The 17,233-nt window shown below is 39.8% G+C and overlaps 1 protein-coding gene across 1 annotated transcript in view; it reads left to right on the top strand.

The window, feature by feature from the left end:
* Positions 1-14,613: 14,613 nt before the first annotated feature.
* LOC118583188 (fatty acid desaturase 2-like protein FADS2B) overlaps positions 14,614-17,233 on the top strand; it is a 38,194-nt gene continuing 35,574 nt past the window's right edge. The window contains exon 1 of the mRNA XM_036186585.1: positions 14,614-15,099. Within this exon, the coding sequence (XP_036042478.1) occupies positions 14,785-15,099 (315 nt within the window). The 5' untranslated portion in view covers positions 14,614-14,784. The remainder of the gene's footprint in view (positions 15,100-17,233) is intronic.

The raw sequence follows: 17,233 nt of genomic DNA, 5'->3' as shown, positions 1-17,233 counted from the left end.
GTTGAGGTCTTTGATCCACTTGGACTTAAGTTTTGTGCACGGTGACAGATATGGATCTATTTGCAGCCTTCTACACATTGACATCCAGTTATGCCACCACCATTTGTTGAAGATGCTTTCTTTTTTCCATTGTACATTTTGGCTTCTTTGTCAAAAATTATATGTTCATAGGTGTGCGGGATGATGTCAGGGTCTTCAATTCGATTCCATTGGTCCACATGTTGGTTTTTATGCCAGTACCAAGATGTTTCTATTACAGTAGCTCTATATTAGAGCTTAAGGTCAGGGATTGTGATGCCTCCAGTGGTTGTTTATTGTACAGGATTCTTTTGGCTATCCTGGGTTTTTTGTTTTTCCATATGAAGTTGAGTATTATTCTTTCCAGATCTGTGAAGAATTGTGTTGGTAATTGATGGGGATTGTGTTGAATCTGTAGATTGCTTTGGTAAGATCGCCATTTTTACTATGTTAATCCTGCCTATCCATGAGCATGGGAGATCTTTCCATTTTCTAACATCTTCAATTTCTTTTTTCAGGGACTTAAAGCTCTTGTCATATAGGTCCTTCACATGCTTAGTTAGAGAAACCCCAAGGTATTTTATATCATTTGTGGCTATTGTAAAGGGTGATGTATCTCTGATTTCCTTCTCAGCCTGTTTGTCTATTGTATATAGGAGGGCTACTGATTTTTTTGAGTTGATCCTATCCTTCTATGTTGCTGAAGGTTTTTATTAGCTGTATCAGTTCCTTGGTTGAATTTTGGGGGTCACTCATGTATACTATCATGTCATCTGCAAATAGGGAGAGCTTGACTTCTTCCTTTCCAATTTGTATCCCCTTAATCTCTTTGTGTTGTCTTACAGCTCTGGCTAGAACTTCAAGTACTATATTGAATAAGTATGGGGAGAGAGGACAGCCTTGCCTTGTTCCTGATTTTAGTGGTATTGCTTTGAGTTTCTCTCCATTTTATTTGATGTTGGCTGTTGGCTTGCTGTAGATTGCCTTTATTATGTTTAGGTATGTTCCCTGAATTCCTGATCGCTCCAAGACCTTTATCATGAAGGGGTGTTGGATTTTGTCAAATGCCTTTTCTGCATCTAGTGAGATGATCACGTGGTTTTTTTCTTTGAGTTTGTTTATATGGTGTATTACATTGATGGACTTTCATATGTTGAACCACCCTTGCATCTCTGGGATGAAGCCTACTTGATCATTGCGGATAATTGTTTTAATGTGTTCTTGGAGTCTGTTCACCAGAATTTTATTGAGTATTTTTGCATCAATGTTCATGAGGGAGATCGATCTGTAGTTCTCTTTCTTTGTTGCATCTTTGTTTGGTTTAGGAATCAGGGTAATTGTAGCCTCATAGAAGGAGTTTAGTAATATACCTTCTGCTTCTATTGTGTGGAACAATTTAAAGAGTATTGGTATTAAGTCTTCTTTGAAGATCTGGTAGAATTCTGCAGTGGAACCATCTGGTCCAGGGCTTTTTTTGGTTGGGAGACTTTTAATGACTGATTCTATTTCCTCAGGGGTTATTGGACTATTTAAATGGTTTATCTGGACTGGATTTAACTTAGGTATGTCTTACCTATCCAGAAAATTATCCCCTTCTTTTAGATTTTCCAGTTTTGTGGAGTAGAGGTTTTTGAAGTATGACCTGATGGTTCTCTGGATTTCCTCATTGTCTGTTATTATGTCCCCCTTTTCATTTCTGATTTTGTGTATTTGGATGCTCTCTCTCTGTCTTTTGGTTAGTTTGGATAAGAGCTTGTCTATCTTGTTGATCTTCTCAAAGAACCAACTCTTTGTTTCATTAATCCTTTGTATTGTTCTCTTTTTTTCTATTTTATTGATTTCAGCTCTCAATTTGATAATTTCCTGGCATCTGTTTCTCCTGGGAGACTTTGCTTCTTCCTATTCAAGGGCTTTCAGGTGTGCTGTCAAGTCACTAGCGTGAGATTTCTCCAGCTTCTTTATGTGAGCATTCAGTGCTATGAATTTCCCTCTTAGCACTGCTTTCATAGTATCCCATAAGTTTGGGAATGTGGTGTATTCATTTTCATTGATGTCTAGGAAGTCTTTAATTTCTTTCTTTATTTCTTCCTTAACCCATTGGTGATTCAGTTGAGCATTATTCAATTTACATGAGATTGTAGGATTTATGTAGTTTTTTCTGTTCTTGAAATCTAACTTTAAACCATGGTGGTCTGATAGAACACAGGAAGTTATTCCAATTCTTTTGTATCTGTTGAGATTTGCTTTGTGGCCAAGTATGTGGTCAATTTTAGAGAAGGTTCTATGGGGTGCTGAGAAAAAGTTTTTTTTTGTTGTTTGTTTTTGTTTTGTTGTTTTTTGTTTTGTTTTGTTTGAGTGGAATGTTCTGTAGATATCGATTAAGTCCATCTGAGTCATAACATCAGTTAAGTCCATTATGTCTCTGTTAAGTTTCAATTTGGCCGATCTGTCCAGAGGTGAAAGTGGTGTGTTGAAGTCTCCCACTATTAATGTGTGGGGTTTTATATGTGATTTGAACGTTAGTAATGTTTCTTTTACATATGTGCATGCCCTTGTATTTGGGGCATAAATGTTCAGAATTGAGACTTCGTCTTGGTGGATCTTTCCTTCGATGAGTATGTAATGTCCTTCCTGATCTCTTTTGATTGATTTTAGTTTGATGTCTATTTTGCTGGATATTAGGATGGCTACACCAGCTTTCTTCTTAAAACCATTTGATTGGAAAGTCTTTTCCAAGCCTTTTATTCTTAGGAGGTGTCTATCTTTGAATTTGAGGTGTGTTTCTTGTATGCAGCAGAAAGATGGGTCCTGTTTTTGTATCCATTCCGTTAGTCTGTGTCTTTTTATAGGTGAATTAAGTCCATTGATATTAAGGGATATTAATGACCAGTGATTGTTCGTTCTTGTTGTTATTTTTACTTTTTATTTTTTTTTTTTGGTGGTAGTATGTGTGTACTTCTCTTCTTTGGGGTTTCCTGCTGTGGCGTTATCTATTGCCTCTGTTTTCATGGGTGTATCTGCCTTCCTTAGGTTGGAATTTTCCTTCTAGTGCTTTCTGTAGGGCTGGGTTTGTGGATAGTATTGTTTAAATCTGGTTTTGTCTTGGAAGGTCTTGTTCACTCCATCTTTGATGATTGAAAGTTTTGCTGGGTATATTAGCCTAGGCTGGCATCCCTGGTCTCTTAGTGTCTGCATTATATCTGTCCAGGTTCTTCTGGCTTTCAAAGTCTCAATTGAGAAATCAGGTGTTATTCTGATGGGTTTGCCTTTATAAGTCACTTGGCCTTTTTCCTTTGCTGCCCTTAATATTCTTTCTTTATTCTGTACATTTAGCTGTTTAATTATTATGTGGCAAGGGGACTTTTTTTTTTGGGGGGGGGGTCTAGTCTGTTTGGTGTTCTATAGGCTTCTTGTATCTTCATAGGCATTTCCTCTTTAAGTTGAGAAAGTTTTCTTCTTTGATCTTGTTAAATATATTTTCTGTGCCGTTGAGTTGGTATTCTCCTTCCTCTATTCCTATTATTGGTAGGTTTGGTCTTTTCATGGTGTCCCTAATTTCTTTGACATTTTGGGTCATGACTTTGTTGGTTTTAGTGTTTTCTTTGACTGATGAATCTATTTCTTCTACTGTATCTTCAATACCAGAGATCCTCTCTTCCATCTCTTGCATTCTGTTAGTTATACTTGCCTATGAAGTACCTGTTTGTTTACTCAGATTTTCTATTTCCAGCATTCCTTCTGCTAGTGTCTTCTTCATTTTTTCTATTTCCCTCTTCAAGTCTTAGATTGTCTCCCTTGCTTTTTCATGATTTTCTTTCAAGGACTTATTGTTTTCTTCTGCTTTAATTGTCCTTTCCTCTAGTTTTTTATAGAATTCTTCCCATTTTTTGTTTGTCTGTTCCTCTATTTTATTTTTGATTTCTTCTATATAAGGCTCTAGCCTCTTCATGATGTTACTTATAAGGTTGTTTTCTTCTTCTTCTTCCATTCCGTGATTTTCAAGTCTAGCTGTTGGGGAAGGGCTAGGTTCTGGTGATGCTGTATTGCTCTTTATTTTATTGTATGTACTTCTGCCCATCTCCTCTTGGGTTTGTTCTTGGTCTTTTGGTGTACTTGGTCCAGAGATACCTGATAGATTTAGGGAGCCTTTCTCTGGTCTAGATGGAAGCTCTGGGCCAGATGGGAGCTCTAGCCAGAAGAGAGTGCTGGCCGGATAGGAGCTGGGGGGGCTGGACTCTGAGTCTTGGGAAGTCCCTGGGGTCTCCTTATTTTGTCCAGATGGGAGCTCCTCTTGTCCAGATGGGAGTTCCTCTGGTATCTGGTCCAAATGGGAGTTCCAGGGCAGGATGAAAGCTAGGGGCTGGTCTCTGATTCTCAGGAAGTGGCTGGGGTCTCATGCAAATGGGTGTGGGGGCAGGGTGTGGAGACTGCAGTGTCTGCCTGCAGTCTTGGAAAAGTCGAGCCTTCCTGCAGGGCCTGCCAATTGGCCGGAAACTGGGCCCAAGTTGGTCAGGTCCTCCCAGGATGGCCTGTGTCCAGCGGAGGACCCAGGGGCAGTTGCCTCTCTGGCTATAGCCCCAGGTACTGACCTCTGGTTCAGATGGGAGTTCCCCTACTTTAATCTTATAAACAAATAAATTTCATTTTCTGCTCCAAAGCTACACAGAGAAACCCTGTCTCAAAAAACAAAAAACAAAAAAAAGAAAAGAAAAAAAGAAATTTCATTTTCCCCTCAACAAAATTGCTGTGTGGTTTGTCGTTGTTGTTGTTTGGGTTTGTTTGTTTGTTTTTTTTGTTTTTTTTTTTTTTTTGAGACAGAGTTTTCTGTGTAGTTTTGGTGCCTGTCCTGGATCTCGCTCTGTAGACCAGGCTGGCCTTGAACTCACAGAGATCCACCTGGCTCTGCCTCCTGAGTGCTGGAGGCAAAGGCGTGTGCCACCCTTGCCTGGCGTGGTTTGTCTTTCAACTCTTACAGTCATTATTGCTACATACATCATTCAAAGGCCAAGCTATTGAATAAGGGTGGAAAGAGGACATTTCCAAACTCTTAAAGAAACAGAAACTTGAACTGAGCTGTGAAAGAATGAGAAAGTGAGAAGACAGCCTAGAGAAATCTAGAGTATTTGCAGACATAGTGTGGGAAATCACACAATAGTACAATGGATCAAAGGCTTTTTATTCCTAGGCTAACAGGCTTAGAAATCTCACTATAAACATTGAAAAGACCACTGGAGTTTTGTTTTTGTTTTTGTTTTTTTTTTTAAATAAGTATGTGTCCTGTTGAAATCATCCTTCTAAGAAAATAATTTATTTTCTTAACCTACAAATATAATAGTAATTTCCAACTTCTCAACTGTTGTCATGCTCTTTTAGTTTAAATTTTCTAAGAATTTCAACCACCGTCCTAACTGAACAGACTCTGTGATTTCCTAAGTCACAGAAAATATAGCTACAGACACACAAAGTGGGAAAGGATGTACCAAATCAGAGTCCTGCCCCTTTGTGTGGTTTGTGAACCTCTGGGGGTCTCAGGAACTGAGAGGGCAGCACATGACTTGTCTTCACTCCGTTGTTATCACTCTTGTTAGTGTTGGTCATTCTGCAATCAGCAAGTGAAAAGCAAAATTCAAATATGGCTAGATTTTAACTACTTTTAGTACAGAGGATATGCATGGGTATATACTGCAGGTTGAGTATTTTTTATTAGAAATAGTACTACAAGTCTATCAGATAGAAGGAGGTTTGTATTTGGGAACATACAACACACACACACACACACACACACACACACACACACACACATACATCTAACAAGAGACGAGTTGGGTATGAAACGCAAGTCCACACATAGAATTAATTTGTGTTTTACGCACAGTTTATGGGCATAGTCTGGGTGTAGATTCATTACTATATCATGTCATATGAGGTCAAATACAGATTTTTCCATTTCTCTCACCATGTTGGAGCATAAAATTCCAAGTTTGGGGGATGTTATATTTTTAGATTAAGAATGATTGATCTGTAATCATTTCTCCATTCTTGCAACATTACCATAGGTTTGAAATTTCAAAAAATGAAATCTAGAGAAAAGTAAACCATACTACTTACTTCTTAATTGTCTGTGGATTATGAATTTCAGAAACTCTCTAGAAATAAAAACATTTCATCTCTTTTTAAAATGATCAGGTACAGATCAATGAAGATTTCGGCTTGATACCAAAAGAGCCAGTTAATCTGTCTAGTTTAAAGGTCCCTTACCAGCTGCTACACAGAACATGCAAGACAGAAACATTCCTGCACATGAGATGAGTTCAACAGCAGTAGCATCTATATCTTGAGAAATACATTTCCTCATTCATCTGAAGAAACATGGAGATAAAGAAGACTTTATTATCTTCTTGAAGCGATGAGACAAAGAATAAAAATAAGGCGAAAGAAGATAAGGAGAGAGAGGAAGAAAGAAGAGGCTAAGGGGGAGCAAGGACAGAAGGCTAATCAAGACACCAGCTAGGGTGTTAGTCTCCATCTCAATCACATCACAATCATATTTACTTACAAATGATCTTATATGGCCACAGTGGATGGGAAGGAATGCTTTGTGAATACTTTCAAATGTGACTTTCATTATGGAGGACAAATCATATCACACAAATTCTATCCAACTTGAAATTCTGAATCAGGGGGTTCTTAAAATAAGGTAAAATAAGAGTGAAGATGGAGAATAATGAGAGCAGAGAACTTGAAACACTCTTTGAATGGTTAAGCACAGCCATGGTGTTCATAGAATTAAGCCTCCAATGCTGCTCTCCTGAGTGAGATAAGGCAGTAGCTGTGACCACAACAGGAAAGGAGCGCGTTGCCTCATTTGATTCCTGCCTTGGCAGTAGCAGAGCTCAATCAGTCCAATCACAGGCTGAGAGGGGACCAGCTAAAGTGGTCCATCCTGAATGTCAGCCTCAAAACAATGAGGTTGTTTTAACCCTAGGCACTAGCAGATAATTGCAATGTTTTTCAAACAAATTTTGTTGGAACGATAAAGCAGTGCTTCAGAAAAATTGCCCAGGGAAAATGGGTGTGCCCTTTGCACAGTGGCTTATTCACAGATTCAGGGTGTGCCCTCGTGAAAGGAAGCCATGTGGAAAGCAGACTGGCCAGTTATAATGATAGTTGTACTCACACATACAGCTTGGACCTCAGAGCACTAAAAGCACAGTTCTGAACAGGAAAGTGGGTAGATCGTGAGTCAACAGAAGAACTGAATCCCCTTATACTGGGTCCAACTTTCTTTATGGTTCCGTGGTTAAGAAGAATGGTTATATTTTCTCTGTGTGACATGGTGCATCCTACTGAAATAATTCTCTCTGAGGACCAGGAAAATTGTGCACTCATTATAAAACTATAGTTACCATGTAACAACCTTGTTTGCACCTCCATTATCTCTTGTGGGCTTCAAGGATACCATTATGAATGCCCTATGCTGTGTAAACAGGAGCTTCTGAGGCTGCACATGGAGGCTTTTCAAAAGGAAGGGACATAAAAAAGCTGTGGACAATTTTACTAGTATCAAAATCAGAGCCTTTACAAGCTCAGAGATCATTTTCTGTGACTTTCAGTTTGAGTCTTGTACCTAAAGACAGCATTTGCTGGCATCTGAATCTGATATAGGATATTATGACCTTTCATTTTCACCCCAAAGAATGACAATCTCATCTGTAGAGCACTACTACAGACTGTCATGAATGTCACCTCTTTGTTGGCTTAAGACATTGCAGAACTGCAGAATAGTCATATATATTGATTTGACCTATATCTAAAAAAGTAAAATGAAATAAAATGGAAATATAAACAGGACTGTTGGGAGGAAAGGAAGGAGCCAGGAAAGGTGAAATGAAACTAAGACGGTAATGGAGCCATGATTATAACCAAAATGCATTATATATACATATTTGAAAATATCACAATGAGGGGATGAGGAGATGGATGGCTCAGTGAGTAAAGTGCTTGCCATACAAGCCTGTGGACCTGAGTTTAAGCTACAGACTCTACCTAAGAAAGTCAGGTGTGGCAGTACACACCTGCAATTACAGCGTTGGTCTGCGTCAGCCAGCTCCCTAAGGCTTGCTCTCCAGCTATTCTGAAGTAGTGAGTGAGCTCCAAGTCAGTATGAGCACTCACTCAAAAAGCAAGGTGAGCTGACCTGGGGAATAATATTTGATTTTGTCCTTTATCTCACAGGCCAACACACTCTTGCACGCACGCACATATGCACGCACGCACGCGCACACACACAGAAATGTCATAATGTAACCCATTATTTTTTACAACTAATATGTGCTGAAGGAGTAAGGGAAAAGGACAATGAGAAGGAGACTGGAGAAGAGATTCGGAATGAGGCTGTTGAGGCTCAACACACCACCCTTTGTCAGTGAAAAAGGAGACATCTGCCTGTCTCTGGTTTATATTAATACTTGATACTTTTTCTATCAATTTATCCACTGAACTCATGCATGTTTTTCTTTTGTCCTGCCTATTTGGCTATCTGTTCTCCAGTTTTCTGTAGGAAATCGAATTACTATAAAGACCCAGTACCTGACAAGAGCAATTGTTTGAGTACATGCTGGCATACACAGGATACCATGCTAAGTCAGAGGCAAATTCGGTCAAGAGCTTTGAGAAAGGGGACAGCTCATCTGCAGCTGCTAGGAATGCAAATTAGTTCAGCCAGGGCAGAAGGCAGCACTGGATGGTCCTCAAAGAAAGAAAGAAAGAGAGCTATCTACCATAATGATCTAGCAACTGTCCTTGTATCCAAAAGAAAGATAATCATTAGGTCAAAGAGATAGCTGCACTCTCATGTTCATTAGGACGCTATTCACACTAGCACAGAAGTGGAAATAAACAAGATATGCATTGAGATTAATAGATAAGGAAACCGTGATTCACACTGTGTGTGCAACACACACACACACACACACACACACACACACACACACACACACACAGCAGGATAAAATATTATTCAGCCATGAAAATGAAAAATTGTGATTTGTTGCTATAAGGATGAAACTGAAGGGTGCTTTGTGAGACACAGAAGCAAGGCACAAATTGGCACTTACCAGAGGCTGGGAAAAGTGTGAAACATTAAACAGGGAAGGTGTTTTATGGGTAAACAGGTACAGGTAGATAAGAATAATTACTGTAGAGTAACCATAGTGGACTAAAGCTAATTATATATTTCAAAATAGACAATAGGGCAAATTTTAAATTTTCTCAGTAAACAAAGTAAGAGTACAGTACATGCTAACAGTCATACCAGCTCCCCTATCTGATCATTGTATTTCATGGAATACCTCCACTGATATGTGCAACGGCTACATCAATTTAGAATTTTTTTTTTTACAATTTTACTGATTTTCTTCTTTGGCTATATACATGTACATAATGCATCCTGCTTACTACCCCACACATAGTATCTTAGCCCCCTTCCATCTCTGTCAATGGTCCCCTCCTCCTTACAAGTTCCTTTCCATGTTGTTGTGTTTTTGTTTTGGAGGGTCCATTGAATTTAGCCAGGGCCGTCTCTGTGTCTATGGGTGTACAACTATCCAGTGGAGCCTGGTGGGTGCACCAGTGGCTACACAATCGAAAATGATGACTCTCTCTTCCCCTGAATCCATCCGTATTTAATACTTCAGTTGGAACCCTTCCCCACCCACTTCTGACTGTTGGCAGGCCCCGTGTTTTAAACTCTTTATTTTATTATTCTAAGCCTATGTGTTACCTGTATATATGTACAGGGATAAGAAGAAGGCATCCCCTGGAACTTGGGTTACAGACAGTTGTGAACCGCCATGTAGGTGTTGAGAATCTAAGAGCAAAATGGGCTGTTAACTGCTGAGCCAAACCTCTAGCCCCCACGCCCAGTTTTCTCAGACCTACTGCAGTCAACCACAGCTGTACTCAGTTCATGACTGCATTGGTATGTGATAACTAGAAAACAGCATTTCATTGCCCTTCACCCTCTCTCCTAGGTATTGCATTTTTCCAATTCCCCTTTCCATGGTGACCCCAAGGCCTTAAAGGAGGTGGAATACATGTCCTAATTAGAGCTGAGCACTGAACTGTTCCTTATTCTCAGCACTTTGTGCACTTATGAGTCTCTGCATTAGTCTTCATTTTCTGCAGAAAGAGGCTTCTCTGATTAACACTGAAAGAAGCCTTTGTCTATGGACACATAATAATATAAATATTAAGAAGCCAATGTCATACCAAGTCAATTCAGCTAAATAATTGAGTAAACTCCATCCTGTGGTGTATGACCTCTCCTATCATGGGTTCTTGGTTGATTTTAAAATATTGATTATAAATTCTCCCAATCCAAGAGCATTTGGCCAGTCCTATAGTAGTCATACCACTACTGCACCAGTGGGCATATCTTGCCTAAGAGGTTAGTGTTATACTTCATAAGGTTCACAGCTGGCTAAGACTTTTGATAGTTTTTTCCTCTCCCCTAGAAGCTGAAATAGCACTTTCTCACACCATGAAAAAGCTAGAAGGAAGTTTCCAGCTTAGTTTCCCTTTAATTTCTCCATACATTACAACAATAATGTATGATGTCTTCAGCAATGGGGTCTTATCAACTAATTCTGCTGAGCAACCAAAATAAATTATAAGAGTTTGCATGGAAGGTCCCCTCAGGAGCTTTCCTGATCAACAACACATGAGGAGGTATCCCACTCCTGGCATTGAGATTTTTGTGTAAGAAACCATGTTTCCTAGGAGTAACATTATCTAGTCATTCAGGATATTTCCCTTCAGACTCCTTTAAAAAAAAGAAAATTTCAATAGTAATATCAGAGATTAGCAGGCAGTTGATGAAGTTATCACATTTGAGTGAAGCTGGCAAAACATCTGTAATCCCAGCACTTGAGAGACAGAGACAAGGGATTCCCAAAAGACTTGGCCAGCTAGACTAGCCAAATGGGTGAGACCTGAGTTCAGCAAGAAATATATGTCCCTAAATAAAGTGGAAGCAAATTGAAAAAAAACACTCAGAACCTATCTTTGGCCTCCCTATGCACAGACAGACAGACACACCCCTGCACATGTGTACACCTTCACATTCATCAACAGGCACATACACACATACACAATGCAAAAACTAACATTTCTAGCCTTGTCTTTACTACTGCACTTGAGTTCACGTGTTTAAGTATTACAAAGAAAAAGCTATAGAACATTAGTAGTCTCATCTATGTTTCCTTTTTAAGAAAATATTTTCTTTTGGATTATGTGTGTACCTGCATGAGTACAGTTGACTAAGGAAGCTAGAGGCATTGGATCTCTTAAAGCTGGAGCTATAGAGTTGAGCCACAAAATGTGGGTGTTAAGAGCCCTGATTGAGGTCCTCTGCAAGAACAGAATGTGCTCTTAAGCTCTGAGCAATGTCTGCAACCCCATTATCTGTGTTTCTAAAGTGAGGAAATTAAGTTGAATGTGGTGACACAGCTGTCATCCCACCATGCATTAAACTCTTGACTTCATGATCAGCCGGGGCTTCATAATGACTTCCACACCATCTTGAGATATAGTCAGAACCCATCTCAAAATTAATTGATTAATTAATTAAAATGAGGCATGGTGAAGGTAAAGAATTTTCCAGATTTATTTCATCAAAAGCTCTTGATTTTGGTCCTAAATTGCCTATCACTACAAAGAAGTTGAAGTACAGGAAATAAAATTTTATTTCAATTTTTTTCCTTTTTTAAGGTTTTTTTTTTTTTTTATACAAAGAAATGTAAGTGTGGCTTACCTCTCAACTCCAGGATGGCAACAAGAAAACAAGTTCTCAGAGAATCTTCAATAAAGTCACAGAACTTTCTTAAGGGCTGGAAAATATTTTCTGATGCCACTAAAGCCATCTGAGCTTAGGGAAGAGGATATGGTTCTTTTAGCAGAGTGATTGATTATGTACCATGCCAAGGCCCTGGGCTCGATCCCCATCACCTGTGTTAGAAGACTGGGGCATATACAATTGTGTAACTTTAGCTCTCAGGGGGTGAGTTAAAGGTCGTCCTTAGCTACACAGGGAATCTGAGGCCAGCCTGAGATACATGAGACCCTGTCTCCAAAAAAAAACCAAAAAACAAAAAATAAAAATTAAGACATGACTTCTGAGATGAGAGGAGCATCAGTGTTCTGAAGGTTGAACCCAAATGTCTCAGAGATACTGCCTGAGCCCTTTCTGTACTAGGCATTGCTCAGTCAGGTCCTGTGGAATGACGATGTCAGTGTCACTTGATTTTCAAGATTAGCACAGCGCTACCCTACAGAAGCTGCTCAATATAGGATTGATGAATGGATTTGTAAATAAATCTGTCTCACCCTCCCCTGGCAACAGATGGAAGCTTTCAAAAAGCTCTTTGTAGGATTAATTCCTCATGATCTTATCCATACAAGAAACTTTGGGTTATACCCATCTTTCTGCGATCATAATCAACTGGAGGATTACCTTTAAGATGAAGGTTGTACCTAACTGTCCCCCTAAGGAAAAATCGGAATATTGTGAGAAAGCCAAGAGCAGTGACTCAAAAGAGACCAGCTCTCTGTATCTCAAGGACCAGCCCTCTACGTTTTCAGAATGATTCAAGCAGTCCAAAGATCCCCATAGACTGACAGACTTACAACCGCTCTGAAAAAGAACACTTACATAGGGACAATTGTACTGAGGACTCTTGCTAACAAAATCCCCAGTACTAATGCCTTTTGAAACTTCCAGACAGCTGAGAATAGTATGAAAGGTAGATATGAGGGTTGTGTATGTCTTCAGGTACCTTACTCAGGGTTAGGTCTGCATGGCATGATATGGTAAGACAGCACTTTCTACAGCTCATAACATGTGCCAACCTACTCCCCTGGAGAGTTAGCCTGCCTCAACTAAGGCCCTAAGCTGACCATTGTTTTCACACTTCTGTAATACTGAACTTCTTGAGTTTTCCTGAATTTTTATGTACGATCTACAAATATTCCACACAGGCACATTTGTTGTGTTTAGGAAACCTCCACTCAGAATCATGGAAACTATGGGAGTTTATGGAAATACCACAGCACTAGTGTTGGCTTAATGAAGTTGTGAAAAATGTGCTTTTCTTTCTATTTGCAGGTAAAAAACTAAAAATGCAAAGACATAATTTAAGGAATGTCCCATAACTAGTAAATGATGGAGATGACATATGATTCTATTTAGTGTCCAAACCTATGCATTATTTTCTTTGGTTCTTTTAAATTTTGTGTTTCAAAATTATAAAACAACCATTTGTTAATTTTTTTAAGATTTGGGAAGTACCATAAAATTGTAAAGCATAATAGATTATAACTCTGTAATCAAAAGATAACTAATCCAACACTGTAATTTACCTCCTTCCCATCATACATTAGTTAGTAAACACAACTTTTTTTTTCTAGTAGGAAATTTCTTTAAAGTACAATTTGTTGAATACCTTTTCTTTTATATTAATAATACTGAAGTCATGAGTGACTACCAACAAAAGTTCTGTGAAGTTTTGTTGTTTTAAATATTTATATCTGATTCAACAAGCAAAACAGATGTGTTCTTCCTCAGAGCAGAGCACTGGGACCACTTCTAGCAGTTGCAAATATCAGTACAATAAATCCCTTTAGTGACAGTTTTCAATTGTGTTGAAGATTCAGATGAGTTTCCCCAATGAAAATTCAGAAGCTTCCCACCATCACTTGGGATCTCCTCCTCTTCTGCTATGTTTCCAAACCATCTCAGTTAGTTGCTGCAAATCTAAAATGCAGATGTCGTCAGAGAGGAAAAGATTTGGAGTGAGAGGTGGACACAACTGGCTTCCTCTGGGTTTCTTCTCATGGGCTGGCTGTGATTATTTGCCCTTTGTTTTCTAAGCTGGAAAATGGGGCACTAACAAGCCTCACTGGAAAGACACGGAAGAGAGGATTAAGAGATAAAACAGGTGACATGGACTCTAAATCACCATGTGTCACTCATGTGGCCTTTAGAAGTGTTTGCAGATTCAGAAAGACTTTCAGGGGAGTGCAGTGGAGTCAGGGAGTCATTTACATCGTTTACTTAGGCTTTTTACAGCATTTACTGGGACTTTTTCCTCTTTTGAAAATGACTCTTTAAAAAGTGGGGGAGGGGACTTAAACATACTTGAAAGCCCTTGGGTGAGATGATAGCTGTCCAAAGAACATTTACCTAATCCAAGCAGCAGTGATTCCAGCCATCCAGGAAATTCTGAAAGCTTTTGTTCACATGTTGAATTTTTTTAAATCTAAAGGTCATTATTTGGAGGAGTCCCAGAGAACAGGTAAACCCATCCCACAATGATGTCACTGGGAAATCAGAGACCAGAGTTTAGCCCCTCCTTTCACTGGGTGGGGCCTCTAATCCATCCAGACTGCGATTGGCTCGGGCTCTGTGCTCTGGGACATTTAATGATGAAGGAGGATGCTGCTAAGAGAACAGCCAGCAGGAGAGAGGTGACTAGAGAAATGTGATCTAGCTGTCCTCAGTGCAGAAAAGATCAGCTACAGACCAAAACAGGGCAAGGTTGGGCAGGTGCTCACTGTCAGGCTCGGGAGAAACAAATGAGCCAAGGGCTTTCTGTGTAGGCATCAGAAGTGCAGAGGAATGAAAGAGGAGGAAAGGACTCATTTTATGGCCCAGTTACAGAATTAAGAAATTCAGGAGTCAACCTAGATCATCTCAGGCATTCAGGGACGATGAAGTTGGAGGAAAAACTTGAGCACAGTGAAAGCCTTGTGGGAAGGAGTCAGCCATGTCTACATGACACGCATCAGGCAAATGGAAAACCGAGAGCAAATGGGAAAGCAGAGGTTTATGAAAAGCAGGAGGCAAATGGCAAGGGCCTCAGGAAATGTCTCAACCTGTACACCTGGCAGGAGGTCCAGAAACACAATAAGGAAACCGACCAGTGGCTGGTGATTGATCGCAAGGTTTATGATGTGACTGACTGGGCCGGCAAGCATCCAGGTGGCCATCGGGTCCTCAACCACTATGCTGGGGAAGATGCCACGGTAAGGACATCCACGTGATTGGACGTCTCTCTCTCTCTCTCTCTCTCTCTCTCTCTCTCTCTCTCTCTCTCTCTCTCTTTGTGTGTGTGTGTGTGTGTGTGTGTGTGTGTGTGTGTTTTCTTCTGCTTCTTCTTGAAGTAGAGTCTGTCAGAAGAGAACTGTCTTATAAATAATAAGTTATAAATAGGTGAGCAAAATCGGGGGGGGGGAAATGTCGTTGATTTAAACAGGAATTTACAGAAAGCAATTCATCACATGGGCATGAAACATTGTTAATAACAGTGAAAGCCAAGAACTGTCCGGACTTGGAGAGTTCACAGTTCTCTTTTGCATAGCGTAGCTCAAGCTGTTTGACAAGAGTGAAGCAATTCTCACAGATGGCTTCCAATGCACCACCTTAGGTGCTCTTGCCAGGGGTGTGCACGTTATTCTCACATCGTAGATGATGCACTTGATACTCAAAGAGGTAAGCTATGTGCACAGCAGGTATTAATAATGACAATGCTAAGCTTGAAGTTGTTTTGTTTTGACCATAAAGTCCTGTATATCTGGTTCCTTTAAGAAAATAAAAATAAAAATTAGAGCCAGCAAATAGCTCAGCAGGTAAAGATACTTGCCACCAAGCCTGACACTCTGAGTTCAACCTCCAGGAGCTACCTGGTAGAATTTTAGAACCAACGCCTGCAAGTTGTTCTCTGACCTCCACATGCATGCATTTACACACACACACACACACACACACACACACACACACACACACACACAAAATACATAAGTAATGCTAACAAAAATATTTTAAATTTCATTCAGTGTTTGATAAGGAAGTCTGCCAGAATCTTTTAGTACATTCAATGATTTTTTTTTTAAATCTGGATGAGGTGGTACTTACATTCAAGAGGCAGAGGCAGGCATAGCTCTGTGAGTTCAAGGTCAATGAGGTCTAAACAAGGAGTTCCAGACCTGGCAAAGCTACATAGTAAGATCCTGGTTTTGAAAATCCCCTTTTAAGTATTCTGGGCATGATGTGCACTTCCACTCACTCCGGAAGTGATATTTTCTTTCACAGCGCAGACACACAAAGAATTCGAGCCCCTAAAAGCTCAAGGTCAGGCAATCAGTATATGGCAGAACAGGAATTTAAGCTGAGACTTGATATTTTTGCGTTCGTTTGTTTCACACATGAACAAAGAAGTTCTCCAACAGGTTTCTACACATAGAACGGAAGACACCTGTCTGCGGGTGGCGTGTTCTAGAAATAGGACTTGGTAGGTACCTGATGGATTTGTAAAGTTAGATGTTATGCCATCAACATCTTTCTCATAACTTCGGTTTTTCCTGAGTTTCCACCCCTCCTTTCTGTCTAGCTCTTGTTCTTCTGTCTTCTTACTGGCTTCATGTTCAGTCAGATGAATGTATGTTCGATCAGGCCCTGTCACACCTACACTCCTTCAGTTCTGATACAGTTTTTAAACAGTGTTCAATCTTTCCTTGGGAGCAAGGGAGGGGGGCATCCTAGGTATCAGAAAAGCACACGCAGGCAGAGATCTAGAAACTGTAGGGGAGAAGAAGCCAAGTAGAGCAGTATGTATGAGATTAAAGAAGAATAATTAACAACTTTCAAATGACAAAATAATGATAATAATAATAGTGATGATAATAAATAAATAAAATAGCCACAGTTCCCTAAGTAGTCTATCCCCTCAGTTCAAGCTGGCCTTGAACTCTTGACAGCCACCTTCCAAATGCTGAAATTATAGGCATACACCATCATGCTTGACCTGGATCAGGGTTTTTTTTTTTTAGCTTAAATCACAGAATTGGCTCGAAGATGTGCTGGCAAGGACTTAAATTTTCAATCGCATTGAAAATTACTAGCAATCTCATTGAGTTTAAGTAGCCCAGGTGATAGATCTGAAGTGTGCTAAAGAGTTTTAATACACCAGAAGCCAGGAAATGATCATTTTTGCTTCCAGCCCTAGCCAGTGAGAAGAAAAAGCTATATAATAATACTATATAATAATAACCACCAGCCATGCCCAGGCCAGTGGTACACGACTTTAATCCCAGCACTCAGGAGGCAGAGGCAGTTGGATCTCTGTGAGTTTGAGGCCAGCCTGGGCTGCAAAGTGAGTTC

This window comes from Onychomys torridus, chromosome 4 (assembly GCF_903995425.1).
Source record: "Onychomys torridus chromosome 4, mOncTor1.1, whole genome shotgun sequence".
NCBI classification, from domain to species: domain Eukaryota; kingdom Metazoa; phylum Chordata; class Mammalia; order Rodentia; family Cricetidae; genus Onychomys; species Onychomys torridus.
This window is presented reverse-complemented; position numbering and strand designations above follow the sequence as displayed.